The sequence below is a fragment of the Phoenix dactylifera genome, chromosome 17 (assembly GCF_009389715.1).
Source record: "Phoenix dactylifera cultivar Barhee BC4 chromosome 17, palm_55x_up_171113_PBpolish2nd_filt_p, whole genome shotgun sequence".
Classification (NCBI taxonomy): domain Eukaryota; kingdom Viridiplantae; phylum Streptophyta; class Magnoliopsida; order Arecales; family Arecaceae; genus Phoenix; species Phoenix dactylifera.
Window position 1 is genome coordinate 11,276,010 of NC_052408.1, and position 21,910 is coordinate 11,297,919.

At 40.4% G+C, this 21,910-nt stretch overlaps 2 protein-coding genes across 3 annotated transcripts; both read left to right on the forward strand.

The window, feature by feature from the left end:
- The first annotated feature begins 620 nt into the window (after positions 1 to 620).
- Positions 621 to 8,244, forward strand: LOC103718262 (receptor-like serine/threonine-protein kinase NCRK). 2 transcript variants are annotated; one of them, XM_008806992.4, is made up of 10 exons: positions 621 to 1,718; positions 2,525 to 2,654; positions 2,855 to 2,974; positions 3,305 to 3,412; positions 3,663 to 3,926; positions 4,206 to 4,447; positions 4,942 to 5,241; positions 5,822 to 6,058; positions 6,446 to 6,673; positions 7,639 to 8,244. In XM_008806992.4, exons 2-10 carry the CDS (start codon positions 2,585 to 2,587, stop codon positions 7,948 to 7,950), a joined length of 1,881 nt encoding a protein of 626 aa, XP_008805214.2. In that variant the 5' UTR covers positions 621 to 1,718; positions 2,525 to 2,584; the 3' UTR covers positions 7,951 to 8,244. The 2 variants fall into 2 exon arrangements, with proteins under 2 accessions (XP_008805214.2, XP_026664725.2); XM_026808924.2 differs by lacking the exon at positions 621 to 1,718 and adding an exon at positions 1,833 to 1,966 and having other exon boundaries at positions 7,639 to 8,056.
- A 1,119-nt stretch (positions 8,245 to 9,363) lies between these two features.
- Positions 9,364 to 13,266, forward strand: LOC103718261 (pentatricopeptide repeat-containing protein At5g15340, mitochondrial). Its single transcript, XM_026808923.2, has 2 exons — positions 9,364 to 11,430; positions 12,453 to 13,266. Exons 1-2 carry the CDS (start codon positions 9,537 to 9,539, stop codon positions 12,461 to 12,463), a joined length of 1,905 nt encoding a protein of 634 aa, XP_026664724.2. The 5' UTR covers positions 9,364 to 9,536; the 3' UTR covers positions 12,464 to 13,266.
- The last annotated feature ends 8,644 nt before the right edge of the window (positions 13,267 to 21,910 follow it).

The following is a 21,910-nucleotide window of genomic DNA, read 5'->3' on the forward strand; positions in this document are numbered from 1 at the left end:
TCAGATTATTAATTATTATTAGCGTCTTCGACTTCCCTCTCCATCCATCTGCTTCTCGATCCCAACGTCAACCCCCACCTGCCATCCATCCTCCTCTGCATTCGCCCATCTCTCTCTCTCTCTCTCTCTCTCTCTCCGGCCCCAACTTTCCATCGCGATCTGCCTGTCTCGTCTCCCCGATTGAAATCCGGCCTGCCCTGCCCGGCGGTCCTACACCTATCTATTAATTATTTTCTCGTCGACGGAGATCGATCCATCCATCCAAAATGCCTCCTCAACTCACCACTCCCTCGGATCCCTCTTTCGCTATCCCACGCTAAAACCCTAGCCCGGAGTTCCCTCCTCGATCATCCCCGTCCTCAACCCCCAGACGAAAAACGAGGAGGAGAAAAGCCCTCTTCAAAGCCGTCGGATTTAAACCGCTGCCACGGACGCTGACGCAGATTTAGAGAGAGAGAGAGAGAGAGAGGGGGGGGGGGGGGGGGATCGATCGCCGTTTCTCCTGCTGTGAAGAGAGCGAGACAACGCCCTCAGCCCACAGGACAGGTAGGGATCGGATCCAGCGAATTCTTTTTTCTAATCATCTTATCTCGATCTCTCCACGCACTTTATTCGCTGTCATTGTATTATTCTAATACTAATGATGTGACGCAATCGTCAAATGGAGTCGCGATGGCGTCATCAGTGGATGTATGATAGCCCATCCCAAATTAATATAATTGCCCTTCCGTTCAATACCTTCTCCATTCTATTCTACTCCACGCATCGATCGATCGGGCATCTTTTTATTTGATAAGTACACCTCGCCTTTTATATTTCCTTTGATTTCCGACCGTTAGCCGCTCGATTTCAAAATGGATGGACCTGACTCCTGAGGCGTGACCGGAGTGCAAGCACTAGATTTGGAGAGTGCATGTGTCACCGACAGCCGCGCCATGAAGCCGCAACATAAATAATCATAATAACAAGTAAAACTCAAATAAATAACTAAGTACTAATTAGCAAACGTCAACATCGATTATGCTTTAAAGCTAAGTAACCGTTGCGCATTCGAGCATTTGAAATCTTTCCATATCTAGTTTTTTTTTTAAAAAAAAATTTGCAAAGAAAAAAACAAAAAGAAAGAAAGATCAGAGTTTAGGGAGCTCCTCTGGATCTCTGGATAACGCTTTTGAGGTCGATGGTTGGGAGAAGTAGCAATTACTCCTAAGTTCCAAGTCAAGACGAGCAAAAGCTAGAATGTGACACCTGGATTATTCTTTGGCATATAATACTCGAATAGGTCGCCGGTCTCTATCTGGTTTGTAAAGGGTTGCTTTCCGAGAGGTGGATGCTGGACAATTTTTTCTTCCCTCTGATTATTGTAGCTCTGTCATTATTAGCGTCCCATAACGCAATCGATTTCTGTCGCTGTAGCCTGATTCAATGATTTGCCTTCGCGGCTGGTAGCCAACTCGTTTGTTGTCGTTGGATTTCGGTGGCAACCTAAAAACCATCCATTTAATGGCAAGTCCAAGGCGCTTCTAGTGATGCACTGAAAGCTTCGGCATGCGGGGTTTTCAGAATTGTTGATGTTATTCTTTCTGACGACGACGAGGATGATGATGCTTCACCTGAAACCAAGAAATCCCAGCATTTGCTGCTCTACTTCCATGTGTGTTGCAATCATTGGTGCATTTCTTCCTCTCGACTGAGCCCGAGTTCTTGAGGAGCTCCTGGTAAGTTTTTTTTAATATTATTTTTAATGTTTTCCTTTTTTTTCCCCCCAAGCGATACTTGAAAACAATTAAATTTTGCGTGCTGGAAACCGGTGTTTGTAAAGGACGCCTCTATCGGTCAAGGATTGTCATTTTTCGTACCATATGCATTTCTGGCCATATATATACGATGTGGCTGCCCCCGTTAGGTTATTCAAGGCGTGACCACAGGGAGCTCGGTTCTACTCTGAGTTTTGACAACAATTTAAGTAAGCTGAAAAACAAAAACTTCTTTGTTGTCTTGGTGTATTAATTCGGTAACAACACAATTCAGTTTTGTACACACAAATACTGTTAATGTGCCTCTCTGCTTTTTCGGGATCCTATTTCTTGCTCAGTGTGCTAGTGCATATTTTGAATGAGATATTGTTTTCCTCCTCTAGATTTGCGGGGGATCGTTAGTTAATTGCTCATATATGCTTTATTCTTCTGCATACCTTTGTTTTTCAGATATCATCTTTCTTTGTATGAGCGGACATAGATTTAAAGCGGCTTACCTTTGATATGTATGCAAATATGACATTGCAAGCATTTAGGTCGGAGATCATATAAATTATTTAAAAGATTTTGACCATTATACCGCGCTATGCTTGTCATGATTCTGAAATTAGATAAAGCTGTTGCTTGTCTTTTCTCTCAACTGAAAGATTATAGACTGATCGGAAATTCATATTTTGTTAAATCATCTGCATGATGTTTTTTTCTTCTTCTTTTTTTTTGTATGGATATGGATTCATTTTTATCGTATCTTGTTTTCTCTGTGACAGCCTGTAAACAAAAACTGACGCCTTGGACGTCTCTTCAATTTGGGATCTGGCCTGAAGCTAATGGAGCTACATTTAAAAGTTGCCATCCTTTGCGTCGGCTGGTTCTTTTTGCTTCGATTCATTTCCTGTGGTTAGCATTGATTTGATTTTTCAAGTCATAAAAAAATGTTATTCATGTACATTTAATCTTTATATTAAAATAAGATGATAAGCTGTAAATGGAGTGTACATCATTTAGGCCCTGTTTGTATAGACATTTTGCTTTGTTTGTTATGTGCTGTTTAACTTTATTGAGGCTTCCATTTCATTCTTTGTCTATAATTTTTACAGAGAAAACTTTAGGCGAATCGGGCACATTAAAGTGGACATGCTTATGTGCTGGTGGTCCTCTAGGTGCACCGAACTACACTACTGCATCTAATTGCTCTACATCCTGTGCTTGCATACCGGGTACCGATCTGGCCTCTTATCATTTGCCGTGAAGTTTCTTAGTACAACTGAAAAGAGATAACCACCTTTCCTATATATAAACTCGTGCGCGAGCCTATTGTTGTAAAATTTTCTATGCTAACGTGAAATAAATAATCAATTATACTACTGCACGACTCACTTCATACTTACTAATGACATCAAATTCAATGTGCTGCTAATTCATTCATGAAAGTTAAATTGTCATCTGGTTTTGAGTAATGATATGTTCTCTGTATGATATGCCTTGATAGTCCTACCACAATAAGGATCATTATTTTATGAATTCGGAATTTGTGGCTGATGAAACAGGAAACCCGGATGGAGTATGGAATTGCTCATGTCAATCAGAAGGGACTTCTCAAAGCCCAGGAAACATCCATACTGCCAGTTGTTTTACTGCCTGCAATTGCACTTCTGGTAAAATTTAAATTCTTAGCGAAGGATGTGCATTCCTTCATTATACTTTGATCTACGTAAGAACTTTTTTCAGAAAGCAATATAATAGAAAATGAGACATGCAATTACATTAGCTGGTGGCCATACAGTTCTTTTGGTCAAGGCTGCCTGTGACATAAATATATTTGTGGGCTGTAAGTTATGACCATATTTTTTAAATCTCATCAGACGTGTTAAAGAACATTTTTTATGCCTTATCTGTGTTCTGCAGGAACATCTACAGGAGCAAAGAAGCATTTATCTCGCAAGTGTGTTGTGGTCATTCTCCTACTCTGTGTTGGGCTCACAACTATTGCATTTCTCACCTCCATTGCATGCTATTTCTATCGCAAGGATCAATTTTCTCTGCCATCACCAGCATTTTCATCTGAAAAAAACACAAGTTGGAATAGCATGACCAACTTAATAAACCACCGATCTACTTCATTCCCACAATGTCAGGCCAAGAACAACACTGGTTTCAATGGATTTACAGGTAATATGTGCATTTTTGCCCAACTTCCTTAAGATGTACACATTTAAGTCATACACGGACCCTACATCAAAACATAAACAATTCAAATAACATCGGATGGTGAAAGGTTCAGATAACATTCTAGATATGCCTTTTCCTTTTGACTGTTGCTGCTAGTTTAATTTGTAACTTTGAAGACCGGCCAAAACTCTGTTAATATATTTTTTCTGCTTCTTTGAAGTGTGATACTTTGCATCCAAATAATGTATTAGGAATAACATTAAATCTTTTTTGATGCAGGATTCATACACAGGCTTTTCTGGGTATTTGGAAGTGAAAGAGGAACTTTCCCTGGAGCCATTGTCCAATTTTCCTATGTTGAATTAGAGCAAGCAACCAATAAATTCTCAAGTGCTAATCTAATAGGGATTGGAGGGAGCAGCAATGTTTACCGTGGTCATCTCAAAGATGGAAGAGTTGTTGCTGTAAAGAGACTAAGATCACTCGGATGGCCAGAAGCAGACTCTGAGTTTTTGTCCGAGGTGTTCCTCAAATGCAGCTCTCACTTTTCTTATTTCTTATGGATCTAGCCATTCATTGTCTCCTTTAATTCTAATGGGTACAACAAAACTACCTTCATTCTATTCATTTTCACCTGTACTACTGGTGATATACTTCGCCCGCCACCTCCCACCCCTATCCTTCCAACACACTCCCCCCTTCCAACCCCAACCAACACCCCCTTCCAACCCCAACCAACACCCCCTTCCAACACACGCACCCACCCACCCACCCACATGTAGCATAAATCCACATTATTTCAGTATCCACATATAGTTTCTCAATCATTTTCCCTTTTGAAGTCAAAAAAGATGAATATCCAAGGATAACAGCAAAGTAGGTGAGAAATAAAACTAGTAGCATAAAATAATGTTGAGCTTTCTATTGTATTTTTTGAACTTTTGGGGTTTAAATCGTCAAATTAATAGCAACTTTCAACATATTCTGACTCATGATTTTGCAACACTTTACACAGATCGAATTGTTATCAAGGCTCAACCATTGTCATGTGGTGCCTTTGCTTGGATATTGCTCGGAGTCCCAAGGGAAGCAATCTGAGAGACTCCTTGTATTTGAGTACATGTCCAATGGTAATTTGCGAGATTGTCTGGATGCAACACAAGGGAAAGAACCGCTGGACTGGGAGACACGTGTGCAGATTGCGATTGGAGCTGCAAGGGGCTTGGAATACCTGCATGAAGCAGCTGCTCCTAGGATTTTGCATCGAGACATCAAGTCCACCAACATTCTTTTAGATGACCAGTACAGAGCTAAGGTACTAAGATTCTTAGAACCTAACACAAAAAGCACTTCAAGGTTTCTATGGTATTATTGTGCTGTTCATCTATTTTTTAAAGTCTTGTTGTCTCACAATTGGTACAATAAGGAAATCCTTGCATTGTTAGTAGCCTTTGGATCATCTCTCAATTTTGAGGATTTTTGGAAAAAATTAATGGTACAACACTCAAAAGAAGCTTCTCAGAGAAACATTGCATCAGATTTTTCATTTTTCTCCATTAATATAATTGGAATACCACTCGGAAAGAGAAAAAAAGAAGCAATGAGGTGGAAAAATTGGTTAGTTTATAGGGAAAAATGGATGAATTTAGCCCATTCATGTATCAGGTCAGAAGGACATATAACTTTGGTTTTACAACTAAAATCATGCTGTTTGACTAAAGTTTGGAGTGCATGCCTCATAGACCTATCTGCTAAGTTGAGTATTAATTTTTGGAATGACTTTTGAAATTTAGGTTGAGCATTGGACATGAATACCAAATGCTAGCTTTAGTGTAACTACTAACTAGTGTGCATATATCAGGTTTTCGTTGTTTCATTTTCATTTTGGCATGCAGATAACTGATCTTGGTATGGCCAAACGCCTAATGGCTGATGATCTTAGTAGTTGTTCCAGTTCTCCAGCAAGAATGCTGGGGACATTTGGATATTTTGCACCTGAATATGCTATCGTGGGAAAGGCTTCACTGAAGTCAGATGTTTTCAGTTTTGGAGTGGTTATCCTGGAATTGGTCACTGGGCGGCAACCGATCCACAAGTCATCAAATAGAGGCAATGAGAGCCTTGTGATATGGGTAATCTTCTTGACCATCTTGGACTATTTTAGTCTGAAGAAAAAGCTATTGCATCTCCAGCTTAAACAAGATGAACTTTATCATGCCCTGAACAGATTGAACTACTTCATTTACCCTCATTATGAATTCTAAGATTAGACTTGTAAAATGTACTCTATTGAGACTTGTTTAACTATTTTTACTGCTTCACTTCCATTCATCGATAAAATATATAATCCACTGGAGGCAGAAGAGGCCTCCATTAAGATTGATACTTCAATTAGGGTTTCATCAGAGAGGCATCAAAAGGCAGGCTGTTTGATGTTGTTTTATTCTTGGTTCGAGATGAATCAATTTACCAGATAAGCAAATATGTTTTAATTACTTCACAATGTCTACTAATTGCAGGCAATATCTAGGTTGCACGATCATAAGCTAGTTGTGTCAGAATTACCTGACCCACTTCTCAAAGGAAAGTTCCCAGAAGAAGAGATGCAAATAATGGCTCATTTGGCCAGAGAATGTCTGCAGTGGGATCCAGATTTGAGACCTACCATGAGTGAAGTTGTTCAAATCCTCTCCACTATTACTCCTAACAAGTATAAGAGATGGAACATCCCTACAAGTTTTTTTATGGTGAGTGTACCTTATCTGTATAGTTTTTTCAGAATCTTGCCTATAGGATATGAGAGAGAGAGAGATTTTTTTAACCTTCTCTTTAACTATTTCCAAATGCATTGCTGCTATGATAGCTGTGGTGTTTGGCACATTACAAATGCGCTACTATTTCTGTTGTCATATACATTATCTTGATTAGTTTTATGAGCTCTCCTGAGATTTTATCTAAGTTTTGGTTTTCCTCGACTTCTCCTGAAATTTTTATGTTCTGATCTCATGGTTGTTCCTAGTTCATAGGAAAAAATGGGGACTAAGAATATAGAGAAATAGAAAGACGTTTTCAAACTCTGCATAACTACCGGAATTATGACAGAATGGTTCTTTATTGTGAAAATCTAGTCACTGGCAAAATTTAGTTTGTCGGCTGTAAGCCAGCTTATGTTCAAGATGGCACTGGTGTAGTATAGTCTGGTTTAAGCCAGCTTATGTTCAAGATGTTGCTGTTGTAGTATAATGTGGTTTTTGTCAGGTTTTCCCATCAGTCTCCTACACATGGGAGGGAAATGGGAAATGCATGGCACTGTAAGCTTGTTACTTTTAACCCCATATAAGCTTCATAACAAAATCAAATATACTCTGGCATTTGTTCAAATTATGTTTACAAAGGTCTTTGTTATTAGCATTTCCTTTTGCTTTGTGTAGGCTTTTTGCTTTCGATGTAGCAGGCTGTGCTCATGTTCGAGCAGCATGAGTTGCCGATGCACCAAAAAAAAAAGAAATGCTTTTGGCTGTGAGCTTGGTACTCATAGCAGCACATACTGCACATGTTTTAGTTATGGTTTGTCAAAGCAAAATCTTGAAGGAATTGGCTTGTTCAAGATTTCATTAATAGAGTGCTGCCGATACACCTATCAGTTCTACTATTATTAGGTGATCTTGTAATACCGCATGTATGCTTACATTCTTGTCTCGGTACCATACAGAGTTCATCTTCTTCCAGCATCAAGAGCATTACTAGTATTGAGAGATCACAAGGTCCAGCTGAAAGACAAGAACCAAATCGAGCGGCTTCAGAGAGATGGCAAGCTCGGTGCTCGTTGCCAATAACAATCGATCGAAACCTTTGCGAGGACCGCCAGAAGAACACCGAGACAGTTCTCTCTGCCGAGTATATGGAGAGACTTATCCTCCTGACTTCAAATGTTCCAAGTTGGCGGTCCTCTGATGAAGAGACAGTGGATCTGACAGAGCCCCGTCTTGAATCGTTCATGCAGGCGAACGTTCGGTCGCTCTGAATAGATTGAAGTGGCAGGAAGAGTATCCGTAGGCAAAATGAAGCATAGGATTCTAAGCAAATGCGAGCAGAAATAAAGTTGTGCCATAATTTGTCTGTGATCTGCTGAAATGCTTCTGCATTACATTCCACACTTATGTACAGACTGCAGAGATATCAAAGGAGATGATGGGAAAATTGCCTCTAGTTAAATGAATACACCCTGAAAATTCCCCATCATTTTTGTTTTTTTCCTGCAGATCGAAGCTATCAATACTGTGCAAATATCAGCACCTGGATATAATTATCGATTTAATGTGTTCTGTCTTTCTGTGGGGTGGAATTGCTGTAATATGCCCATCTCAAGCACTGAATTATGGGGTAGGGCAAAGCGGTAGGTTCTCCAGCTGAAATTCGGTTAAGGTTCACCCGCTATTATTGATTTTAAGGTTACCATGGACCATTTAGTAGCGGGACCCATCCGAATTAGGGTCAGGTGATCTAAGCAGGCAGAGAGCAAATATGAGCAGAAAGCATAAGCCAGAGAGTAAGTATATCTCAATGCTTGGTTCTCGAGTAATTTGAAGCCGAAGTTGATGTGAAAGGCTGGCCATGCATCCGATGTCTGTCAACTATTTTTTCTGAGACATTGACAGCAACAGTGATGGCAGGTAATCACCACCAGGCACGACATTCTATCTGATGCATGAAATGCCTCGAGAATCACTCGTCGTACATTCGAAGTCCGTGCAGGCCATCACAGATTCAGCATCTTCCAGCAAATTAATTGACTCTCACAAGAATGAATTCTGCGTTAAGTCGAATGAGACTCCATCTACGTCAATCACCGAATCAAATTATCATCGTATAATGAGAGAATTTGGTTTTGAAAGTCGAACGATGGATTGCATGGTTGGAAAAGCTGGCTTTGAAAAGTAAAGAACTCGAAGTAAGATGAGGAAGCTCGAACGCAGGGAACCACCGAAGTACCTTGATATAAATTTTGCAGGCGGCAAAGGGACATATTAGCATGGACAGGCCATCCGTCATTAGAAACAAAATCACAGCAGGTACCTGTTATTAAAAAAAAAAAAAATCAAACAGGAATTTTTTTAAAAAAATAAAATAAAACTAGTAGCAGCAGTAGTGGTTTGGGAATATCTCAGAGATCCAGGCATTCCCGCATACACTTGGACAAAATCCCGTCCTCTCAAGGCGCATGGGCTGCTGGCGCCTGCCGGTCTAGAAACAGGTCATTGATAGTATTTAGAAAATAGGAAAAAAGAAAAAAAAAACTCTTTAGTTGGGAATTTTTCCCCTGTACTGTGTGGAAGGAGAAATTTTTAGTTCAGATCAATGTAGGCCCCGACTGTTATTCTCCAAATCCACTCCCCATCGGGAGGATGGTGGAGGCAGGTATGTTGGGCCAGTAACAGGATAAGAGCCCGAGCCGGGTAAGACAACGTCATAAAAATAAAGAAAAGAAAAGGGCCGGCTCTTGTTGCGGCATTTCGGGAGAGTACATGCACACACTGGGCGAGAGCGAGAGCGAGACCGCATTGCCAAGTCCACTTAGAAATCTTGTGTCTCCTTCCATTTCATGCCGGAATGGTTAGCGATGGAATCGCAGCACCAAATTCGGATTCGGATCCAATCCCATTCTACCGCACCCTCCTCCGCTCCTGTGCTCTGGGCCACTCCCCTCCCTACCTCGGTCGCCAGCTCCACGCCGCACTCCTCAAGTCCGCCCTCCTCCTCCTCTTCCCCTCCCTCTCCGCCGCGCTTTTCCACATGTACGCCGCCGCCGGCCCCCCCTCCGCCGCCCTCCACGCCTTCCGCCGCCTCCTCCCCCCCTCCGCTCGCTCCACCGTCGCCTGGACCGCCCTCATCTCCTCCCACGCCGCCCTCCCCGCCCGTGCCGTCCGCCTCTTCCGCTCCATGCGCCGCGCCGCCGTCCCCCCCGACGTGGTCACGCTCCTCGCCCTCCTCTCCGCCTCCGCCCGCCTCGCCGACCCCGCCGCCGCCGCCTCCGCCCACCTCCTCTTCCTCAAGCTCGGTCTCCCCTTCTCCGTCCCCGCCTGCAACGCCGCCATCGACGCCTACGCCAAGTGCGGCCGGATGCCCGACGCTCGTCGCCTCTTCGACGAGATGCCCTGTCCCACGGTCGTCTCCTGGACCGTCCTCCTCTCGGGCACCCTGCGGCGGGAGGGGCTTGCCAGGGGGCGGGAGGTATTCGACCGAATGCCCCAGAAGAATGAGGTCTCCTGGACGGTCATGGTCGTCTCCTGCATCGAAGCTGGGCTTCCCAGAGAAGCGCTGTCCCTTCTTTCTCAGATGCTCTTCTTGGATGATTCAGTAAGAAATCTTAACCACATTAGCTTGTGTTCTCTCCTCTCAGCATGCTCTCAGGCCGGAGATTTAACTGTTGGCCGTTGGATCCATGCCCACTTCACAAAAACAGGTCTCTTTGGCGGCGCTTATCTTCTTATGGTGCGCACTGCTTTGGTTGATATGTATGCAAAGTGCGGAAGGATAGACACTGCCCGCCATTTGTTCGAAATAATGCCCCGCAGAAATCTGGTTGCTTGGAATGCGATGCTGAGTGGGCTCTCGATGCACGGAATGGCTGCTGAGGTGCTAAAATTGTTTTCCCGAATGGTTGCAGAAGAAGCATTGCATCCAGATGATATCACCTTTGTAGGCGTTCTGAGTGCATGCAGCCGGTCTGGTCTCGTAGAACAAGGTCGGAAGCTTTTCCACGAACTCAGCACGGTATGCGGATTGACACCCAAGGTAGAGCACTATGCTTGCATGGTGGACCTCCTGGGCAGGGCGGGACGGTTAGAGGAAGCAGAGGCTCTGGTCAGGGAAATGCCCATCCTCCCTAATGAGGTCGTATTGGGTTCCCTCCTCGCCTCCTGTAGTCTTCATGGAAAGCTAGATTTAGGAAGACGCTTGATGGAGGAGCTGGTGCAGATGGACCCACATAACACCGAATACCATGTGCTGCTGTCAAACATGTATGCGTCTTCAGGAAGGCATTTCGAGGCCGGCAATCTTAGAGAGACAATGAGGAGGAAAGGAATTAAAAAGGCTCCCGGTATTAGTTTTATCGAAGTCAATGGACAAGTGCACCGATTTAGTGCTGGGGACAAATCGCACCCACAAGCACGAGAGGTGTATGCCATGTTGGATGAAGTAGTTCGGAGGCTGCGGTTGGTTGGGTATGTCCCAGATGTGGCCTCTCAGATTTCCCGTGTCATGGATAATTACTTGGAAAATGGTGAGGAGCGAGAAGAGAGAGAACAGGCTCTATTAGTTCACAGTGAGAAGCTTGCAATATGTTTTGGTCTGATCAGCACACGGCCTGGTTTGCCTCTACGCATCTTTAAGAATCTTCGTATCTGCACAGATTGCCATGCAGCAATAAAGCTGATCTCTGACATTTTCAGAAGGGAGATCATTGTCAGAGACCGAAATCGCTTCCATTGCTTTAAGAAAGGTACATGCTCCTGTTCAGATTATTGGTGATTGGAATTGTGTTCTTTGTTCAAAATAGCACTTTGGCACCTCCAGCCATGACTCTTTATGACGAAAGCTTTGAAGGAAAATATCCACGCCAAATGCTCCAGCCTTTTTCTAACTTGGTTATGATGCTTGTTTCAGTAAGAGAAAGAAGTTGCAGGTGATTAGTTTTATCTGTCAACATGTTTACAATGCAGCAGGAGAGGAACTCTTAATGCCACGAATATGCACTGTCATCATATTTCCAGTTTGAAGGAAAGAATGAGGTCCTAATTGTTGTGCTTCCTTTCCCCCACTAGGAGACCTCAGAACATGCCACGGATAAAATCAAGTCAAGCATTATCAATTTTGGGTTCTTTGGATGATCTGATATTGGACACAATGCAAATTTGTAGCGATGGAGAGGCCTGCAGCGGGGACAAGAAAATTGTTTTAAGGGCTTTTCATCGGTGCTACGGCAATTGATTTTGTTGTCCGGCAAAGTAATGGATACGAAGAAGATCAGGATTGACACCCAAGTTAGGCATCAGCATCATCTAGAATACATTCTCATAAACAATTTAGCTTCATGTAAATTAATGATGCAAAATTGGCTTGTCAAGGATTTCTTGGTGTCAAAGATAGGTTATGGCAAGTTTGCCTAGGATCTGTTAGAGTTTCAAACATCCATGGCTTGGCGTATACTACATCTAGTCAATTGCTGAGAAGTGAAATTTGTTTTTTGTTTTTTGTTTTTTGTTTTTTTTTTTTTGCATATTTATGTTCATTTTTATCGATAAATGTGTGTCATAATCTGACACCAATTTTTCACTGCTGAATGTTGTTCTCAATCTTATGATGTTTGTCTTCCACCTTTTCCATTAAGGATTCCTAAAACCAATGGAGTTTAAATCCATGTACATTAAAACTAGGGAGTTTAGGAGGTTGAAACAATACAATACAAGTTTGTCATATTTTTCCCAATTTAATGGCAAATAATCATCCGTTTTGCATCTGCAGGTCCAACATAAACGAGCAGGCGCGTGTGCTCTGCTACTCCAACAGAACGGTTGTGGAATAATGTTTGTAACTAGCTATGCTTCGGCAGGATAGTTGGTGGTTTAGTTCTTCTGCATGCAAGCACGTTGTTTTGGATGCTGCGGAGTCTGCTAAACTGATTCAAGGAGCAAGCGCTGATGGTTAATGACGGCTTCTCCTCCTCTGTGGTGGCAGCTCTTCCATGGCTTCCCCTTCCCTCTAGTCTCCCCCTCCTTTTCCTCCCTCCCAGTCCCGCATGCCCTGGGTTTGAGGCCCTCCTTCCACGCCTTCTATAACCTGTGGAGCCCTCTTTCTAGATCGACTCTCTCCGTCCATGGCAGCTGATGCTAAACTGATTCAAGGAGCAAGCGCTGATGGTTAATGACGGCTTCTCCTCCTCTGTGGTGGCAGCTCTTCCATGGCTTCCCCTTCCCTCTAGTCTCCCCCTCCTTTTCCTCCCTCCCAGTCCCGCATGCCCTGGGTTTGAGGCCCTCCTTCCACGCCTTCTATAACCTGTGGAGCCCTCTTTCTAGATCGACTCTCTCCGTCCATGGCAGCTGATGCCATCGACCAGCTCCGAAGAGAGACCTCGGCCTCATGCTGAAGCACTTCTCCCAATGTACAAGCTCAAAAGAGAATGAGGAAGATCTCTATAGATGTTCAAAAAAGAGGAAAACAATTTCGGCCGTAAGGCCTTATATGCTTTTGATCCTTCAGAACTGCGGTAAAAGGTCCTTGGATTCCCATTGAAGTATGTAGACGAAAAAACAAATTATGCTACCAATCTATTCTATGAGATCATGAGGACTGAGTGAATGCTTGCTGATGGTATAGAGCATAACTGTAACAATCTGTAGGGTCAAAGAGATGGCATGGAATCAAGCTTAAGAGTCGCGGCTCTGAAACCATGGGAGAGGGCGGTAAAACTTGGAACTATGGCGAAAAGAGTCCTAGAAGACTGGTTTAAGCTTAAAGCTGGGGCTTTGGGGGCCAACGTAAGTAGAAATTGTTAAGTGGGTGATGAGAAAACAGGCATAGGAAACGAGCTTATTATGAATAGTATCAAGGACATGTATGCAAAAACAGTGATGATGCTTATAGGGACTTCCTAGGTGGCGGTCGGCCTTCATCATGAGTCGCCTTCGAGCTAAGCATTCCTGTCCGCGCAGACCTACTAACATCCAGGAGAACCTGCCCCTCGATGCGAATTATTGGCAAACTACTTGCTTTCATTCATGAGATAGGGGAAGGAGCAGATGCGATTGGCAGCACAGAGAGTGCTCTCTGGAGAGCAAATCTGATGGATTGCATCTGATGCAGCTTCAGCTGATGCATCTGATAATGTTGCTTCTGCTTCTTTCTGATTGTTCTCTATAAGGTTCAAGTGGTAGAGAAAAATGTTTCTGGTGAGTTTATAAAGTGTTGTGGATGAAGTGAAGATACACCTCTCCGGTGCAATGCAATCATCGAATTTTGTCGTGGCCAATGAAAAATTTGAATATCTAAATACTGCCTTCATCTACCACCCCCAAAAAAAAAAAAGAAGACAACTTTCGTCGCAGAACTAAAATGTTTTGTGCAATGAAGGGCTCCTGAGCATAAGATGCACACTGTGGAGCTGAGGTTGTTCGGATTGAAGTGTGGTAGAACTAGAAGAGGCAGCGTTAGTTTGGAGTTTACAAGGTTGGTTGGGAATGAATCGATAGAAGATGCAAGGAAAAAATTGTTTAATATAGTATGGACCGTGGACGCATGCGTGTGGGCCTAAAGATGGCCTTGGTTTGGAGCAGACCTGATGATTCTAGTGTCAGAGAAAAAGGGGAGGGATTAGGAACTTGAATTAAGATCGTGAGGATTGATTCCAGGAAACTTCTAATTTTGGAACACTTGGTCAATGACAATGTAAGACCAATATAATGGATCACATCCTAAATATATGAAATTATGCGAATACCATTATAAAAATTATTATTTTGCATGTATAATCTTATAAAAAATATTATATATATATATATATATATATATATATATATATATTGCATATCCACTCAAGTCATCTAATGCGGTAAAGAAATAATGTTGAAATTTGAAATGACTGAAATGCCCTTAGCAGATAAATGTGCAAAAGCAATAATTTATAACATGTGCATGCTGATAGTAAACTTTAGAGGGTATATGTATATAGTAAAAAATATTTTGGAACAGTATATATACAAATAATAATTTTGCGGTGGTATATATACAATTTCAAATGCTTATAAATCGCATACATGTTAAAACCCTTTCTATTACTATTGAATTGGCCGTACTCTAGTTTAGCTCTTCTCACTTTTGGGACTTATCCGCTGCAAACCTCCTTCATATATGATATTATTTTTAGAATTGATTATATTTATACAGATTAGTAGTTTTTATGTACTTCTATTTGGCATCTCAGTTCCAACTAGTGTTGGGCAACGGGCCGTGCCGGGCCGGCCCGGCCCAGGCCCACCGGGCCAAAGGACTAAACGGGCCGTGCCTGGTCCGGCCCGCTTATGAAGCGGGCCGTGCCTGGCACGGCCCGTCCAGCACGGAACGCCAGCCCGGCCCGGCCCCAGGCCCGTCTATTGGCGGGCCGGGCCGGGCACGGCACGCCACGGGCCGTGCCAGGCACGGCCCGTAACGGGCGCAAACGGGCCGTGCCAAGCACGGCCCGCAACGGCTTCAAACGGGCCGTGCCTGGCACGGCCCGCAACGGCTTCAGACGGGCCGTCTGGAGAGGGGGGAGGAAAATAGCCGTTTCTAACGGCTATTTTCGGGAAAAAGTCCATTTTACCCCTCCCAACAGTCCAATAACGGCTGAATTGAGGGGTATTTTGGGAAAAAAAATTTTGGGCTTCTATAAATAGCCCATTCCTCCCTCATTCTCACCACACCAAACCTCTCATTCTCTCCTTCTCTACTGCTATTATTTCTCTCTTCTAAAGTGCTCTTTTAGCAATTTAATTTTTAGTTTGTTCAAGTGCTACACAAGAGGAGGTTCCTGTTGAGAAGAGAAGGTCGCTTCTGTTGAGAGCACAAGAGGAAGCTCGGAATCTCGGCTCTGCCTCTGCCCTCCGACCCTCTACTCAATTCCTCCTTGCGGTTAGTTTTTATTTTTTGAATTAATCATAGATATGTCATCTTTTGAGGAAAGTCAGTTTGGCATTTCTGTTTCTGAGGGAGAAGAAACTAATCCCCAACCCCATGTTCCTAGTTCCTCTAGAACTGGTGAACCGAGTGAAGATCAAACCTCTTCTCGTAAGAGGACTAGTGTTGTATAGAATGAATTTGATAGAGTTATGGTTGATGGAGTCTGGAAAGCTAGATGTAAAAAATGTGCCAAACTTTATAGTTGTAGTAGTAGTGGGGGAACAGGGCATTTAAAAAGACATCAAGAGAGTCATAGAATGCATGATTCTCATGCTCAAACTCAAAGTACCCTTAATATGCAAGGGGGATTACTTGTAGGTAATTTTGCATATAATCATGAAAATCAAAGAAAAGCACTTGTAAAATGAATAGTTAAGGATGAATTACCTTTTAGTTTATGTGAATCTTTTAATTTTGAAGAATATGTTCAATTAAACCTACAACCTGCTTACAAAAGAACTAGTAGGCGTACATTTAGAAGAGTAGCTATGACCAACTTTTTAGCAATGAAACAAAATTTAATTGAAACACTTTCTACTTTAAATGTAAAAATTTCATTAACTTCTGATATTTGGTCAGCATCTGTAGGTAGTAATTGTTTTATTGCCATTACTGCTCATTATATTGATAATGATTGGCAATTAAATAAACGTATTCTTGCTTTTCGTGCTTTTGATTTTCCACATTCTGGGCAACAAATTTCAAATATTATTTATCAAACTGCATGTTCATATAATATTAATGATAAAATTATGTCTATTACTTTTGAAAATGCATCTAATAATAATTCTGCTGTTGCATTATTAAAAGACTCATTGCATCCCATATTAGATGGAAATTTACTGCATATTAGATGTGCATGTCATGTCTTAAATCTTTCTGTTCAAGCTGGCATGGGCATGATTCAAGATGTGATTTCAAAAATTAGAAATGTAGTTTCTTTTATTCATGCTTCAAGATCAAGACTTCAAGAATTTAAAGAATTATGCATAAATCATGGTAAACGTTTTAAAAAATTTAAACTTGATGTAATTACTAGTTGGAACTCCACATATAGCATGATACATGATGCATACCCATATAAAAACTTATTAAGTGCATATATTAATGATCGTGGATTAGGCTTTACATTGTCTGAAACTGATTGGAATAAAGGAAAAATTTGGAAGATTTTTTGCTTAGTTTTTATAATGCTACCAATGTTCTTTCTGGTATTTATTACCCTACTTCATGTTCACTTTTATAACAAGCATATATAATTAGTCAAAAATTTGCAGAACATAGATATGATGATGTTTTAATGCCTATTATTGACCTAATGGAATCTAAATGGAATGAGTATTGGGACAAGATATGTCCTATGCATAACTTAGCTGCTGTATTTGATCCTAGAGTTAAATTAAATGGCGTGCTAATTTTACTTGATGCATATTCTGAAAATATGAATTAAGATTCTGAATCTGCTAAAGATGAGGTAAAACAACTTCTTTATGATATTTATGCTATATATGATGAAAAAATTCGTGGATCTAGAACACAAATACAAACCTCTATTTCTTCTTCTAGTAGTTCTCGTTCGTCATCTATTTTTTCATTCATTGCACAGAGAAGACACACACATGCTTCAAGTTCCTCTTCATCTTCCTCATCTTTAAGTAGTGAACTAGAATTTTATTTACGAAATGATCTTCAGTCTGCATATGATGAAAATCAAATAGAGAATCTAGATGTATTATCTTGGTGGAAGAGTGTTAGAAATCAATATCCTGTTATGTCGGCAATTGCACGCGATATTTTAGCTGTGCCGATGTCCACGGTAGCATCGGAATCCGCTTTTAGTGCAGGTCGGCGTGTTCTTGACGAAAAGAGAAGTAGGATGACGGGCGAAACGGTGGAGATGCTTCTCTGCTTCAAGGATTGGTTGGATGTTGAGGCAAGACTTCAAGATAAAGGTGGACATAATACAACATCCTCTGATGATGATGATACAAACACTACTGAAGACTGAAGACTGAAGACTGAAGACTGAAGACTGAAGAGTGAATACTGATTCACTGAATCACTGATGATTAGTAAGATTTCTTAATTTTTTATAATTGTACATTTTTATTGTATTCTGGAGGTCAGACCAAGGTCCAAACCTCGGCCCTTTCTTAGTTTCTTATTGTATTCTAGAGGTCAGACCAAGGTCCAAACCTCCCTTCATGTACCATTTTGATTTAAATTAATAAACTGGTGGGGGTCTATGCCAAACCCCCCACCATTAAGGTGGCTTTATATTCATAAATCCTTAGTTTTCAATATTTATTAATTTTTTTAGAAAATTTATGAAGCATTAATTTTTATCGGGCCGGGCCGGGCCCAGGCCCGGACCGTGCCAGGCCCGCGGGCCCGCCCGGCCCAGGCCCTTATGGGCCGTGCCGGGCTGGCCCGCGGGCCGTGCCGTGCTTGGCCCGCGGGCCTAGAGTGGGCCGTGCCGGCCCAGGCCCGAAGCGGGCCGTGCCGGGCTCGGCCCGCGGGCCAGTACCCTGTGACCCAGCACGGCCCTCTCAAATGGGCCGTGCCAGGCACGGCCCGGCACTGTAGCAAGCGGGCCGTGCCAGGCACGGCCCGCTTCGTGCCGGGCCGTGCCGGGCCGTGGGCGGCCCGGCCCAGTGCCCAACTCTAGTTCCAACCTTGGAATCATATATTCTTAATCAGCCTCGGTATATATGGATGTATAAATGGCATTCAATCTTAGTGTCCAATCCTAGCTCTGTTTCATTCTTCGATTGCAGGTTCTTTTAGGTAAACCTGCATGCTCGGACTGGACTATGAGCATAAAATAGTTGACCCTCAACCAAATCTGGTGTAATAATAAGCTTGGATACAATTAGAACTTCTAAAATTTGGTTACGAAGAAACAAATCTACTTGTTTAAAATCTTTAGTATCCAAAGGACAAATCCAAAATGCAACTATACAACTACAAGAGTTATCTTCTGTATGATCCACAGGCCCACGGATGCATGATTACAGCCCCAAAATGAAAAAGCATGATTAATTTATAATTGGATGGCTAAAAATTAAGGAAAAGCTTGATTTCATTAGACAGCTAAAAAATAAAATTTTTAATTGAGAACTTGAAAATTTATCTAATTTCACCAAAATGAAAAATAAATTAATAGATAAATTTCACCACTAAGAAAAGAAAGTTTGAATTTATTTTTAAGAATTTAGCAACAATCTTTCTTAATTTTTTAAACTATTTTCAGCTCGAAGAAAACACGAGGTATAGTCTCTCAATCGGATCCAATGCTCCTCGATCAAATCCAGAAGAGAACTAGAATTGACGGCAAGCTCTCTTATGGCTCTCAGAGATTCTTCTTCATCCTCTCAATCAAGTGCAACGAATTGAATTCGAAGGCGGCGAATTCCCTGATTTTTAATTAATTTTTAATTTAAGAAGTACCATTTCAACTAACATGGTCGATAGAACCGTGATGTCGAGGGCATACATGCTAAAAAAATATTTTATATAATATATATGTAAATAACAACTGTGCAAAAATATTTACGTAATTTTATGTATTTAAGAGAGTATACATAAAAAAAAAAAAAACCTTTAGTATGCATTAACATGCAGTTACATATGTAGACTTGCTGGTTATGGTTTTTCATATTGTGGAATAAGATGATAATTGTAGCGCTCTTTGTTTTTCGTGGGCTATTCGGTTAGATCTTCAAGCATATACATCACTCCAATAGCAGTAGTGCACAGTTTGTTATGTTTTGCATTACACCATTCAAGCTAATTCTCTTTTCTGCTGGGTTTCATTTTATCATGTTTCGGCATATGTTCTTGTCCCAGCCTTAATTCCTTGATTAATCAAATTAACATAACGTACTTATGGAAGAACAGTGTTCACAAATCTGAAGCTTCCTGATAGTCTGGATTAGTCATTCAGCTTTTATTGGAAAACTTCGATTTATGATCAATGAAAGGCAGGCAGCTGAAGAGACAGATTGGAGTCCCGCTCAAGTGCTCATGGTTCTTCAACGCATGGATGGGAAGTAGGGCATTCATCATCCAGTATTTTGATCAGAACCTGTCAAGCCAAACTGGTCTGATGACTCTAAAGCTGATATTTTCTGCTACCGAGACGGATCTCAGTGCCAGTCCTTAACGGGTAGGGTGGATTTTTCCTGCAAATTCTCATCTATTCATTCTTATAAATCTGAACCTAATTATATCATGATATCATCAAAAATTCTTATACTGTAATTGGTTTTTTGCGATCCAGATGACATGTTGGTGGTCATCAAGAAACACGAGAAAAGCCGAAAGTGAGCTCTTGTTGATCCACAGCAGGCATTTGTATGCATAAACATCTGAGCAAGAAAGTGACCTCCTCTTCGTACACCATTCATTTGCATGAGATGAAGATTGGCCTTTTATCTCCAAAGTAAATTTTCACTGTATTCAACTAATATTAAATCAGCAGAGGGAATCTCTACATTTTCATTTAAGAAAGTGACCTCTTGTTCGCACACCATTCATGTTGCAGCAGCCAAGATGTAAGACACCGAAGCAGGTGCCTGTAACTACTAAGGACTCGTTTAACATTGCTGTTGGCAGCAGAATGTTTAGAGTTTTCATAAATAGAGCTTTAAGAAAGTAGAACTTTTGGAAGTAGAGTTTTTATAAAAAGCTATAACTATATTTCTAAAGTATCGTGAAACTTAAACATATGTTTGGTAACCAAAATGAGAAAGTACTTTTAGTATAATAAAATGACAATAAAGGATATTACATATTGCATAGTAGAGTATAATACAATATAATATTACATATTATTATATATATAAATATTATTATTTTATATAATATTGTTATAATATAGTATAATATAATATTGAATACTATAGTATAATAATATGATATGATATGACATGATATAGTAATGTATTATTAATAGTACAATATTACTACAATATAATATAATATTATTATAATTATAACATAATATATAATATAATATAATAATATTGTAATATAATATAGAAATATAATATAATAATAGATTAGATTATATTATAATATAATAATATATTAGTGTCAAATATTATTGTATATTTAATAATAATATAATATTATTATAATATAATTATGTAATAGAATATAATATAATGTAAGATAATCTAATATATTATAATAATATTATATCTTATATTATCATAATATAACTATTATTATTATAATAATATAAAATTATGATTGTAATAATAAGTCATATTATAATTATAATAAAATATAAGAATATATTATCTTATAATTATGTACTACTACAATAACATGATATATTATACTATTATAATGTAACAATATAATATTACATATATATTGTATTTATAGTATAATAATATACTATGATATGATATGATATAATATAAGATGTAATAATGAGATTTAATGGTGGTGCACTTTCGTCATCAGAAAAATTTTATTAAAATCAAATCAGCTTTCCGACATCGGTCATCCCAAGTAGACTTTTTCAACTTTCTGATAAAGCCAAAATAATGCTTTCTCGCCCTCCAAAAGTTCTTTTGAATAATATAATAATATTCGATAAAAAAATCGAAAAATTATTTTGGTTTTGCTAGAAGTTGAAAATATTATGTGAAGCAGATACTCCAAATATATTGTACTCTAAAAATGTGTGACCAACAATATTTGTTTCATCATCCAGTGCATATTTTGCAGCTATTTAAATACACTGATCCATGGCTTATGATTATCATTTCCTGTTTCAAGACCTACAATTCAGTTCATGTTCTTCAGCTTTGAATAAACTACATGCTCAAATGATGGATTGAGCATGTGGAGGGCCGAACAAACTCCAACTTTAGTCAGGCTTTGGCAGATGCGCATTTAACAAGTGGAGGCTTGCAACAGGGAAATAAAGTCTGAGACTTTGAACCCGATCGGAACTTGGCACGACATAGGAAGTTAGGAACCTAATCCCCAGTTGAATGCAAATTGATGCGGTTGGTATCTTCAACTCAAACAATCTGGAAGCATCTTGAATTCGATAACGCCACCACATATGTTCATCTTAAAATTTTGATGGAAAATTAATTGCAAACAAAATCCTAAGAAGGCAGGTAGAACATTAATGATTAGATATGCGAGGACCCATGTATGCATATGTTTAGTCCTATATTGGTTATGTACTAAAGATATCTTAGGTATTTATACAGAGCCAAAAAACCAAAATAACACTTTTCGAT

Excerpts from the sequence above, each read along its gene's own strand:
- LOC103718262 (XM_008806992.4), top strand. The coding sequence starts at position 2,585 with ATGGAGCTACATTTAAAAGTTGCCATCCTTTGCGTCGGCTGGTTCTTT. Across the intron at positions 3,927-4,205 it reads TGGTTTCAATGGATTTACAG|GATTCATACACAGGCTTTTC; the intron begins GTAATATGTGCA and ends TTTTTGATGCAG. Across the intron at positions 4,448-4,941 it reads ACTCTGAGTTTTTGTCCGAG|ATCGAATTGTTATCAAGGCT; the intron begins GTGTTCCTCAAA and ends CACTTTACACAG.
- LOC103718261 (XM_026808923.2), top strand. The coding sequence starts at position 9,537 with ATGGTTAGCGATGGAATCGCAGCACCAAATTCGGATTCGGATCCAATC.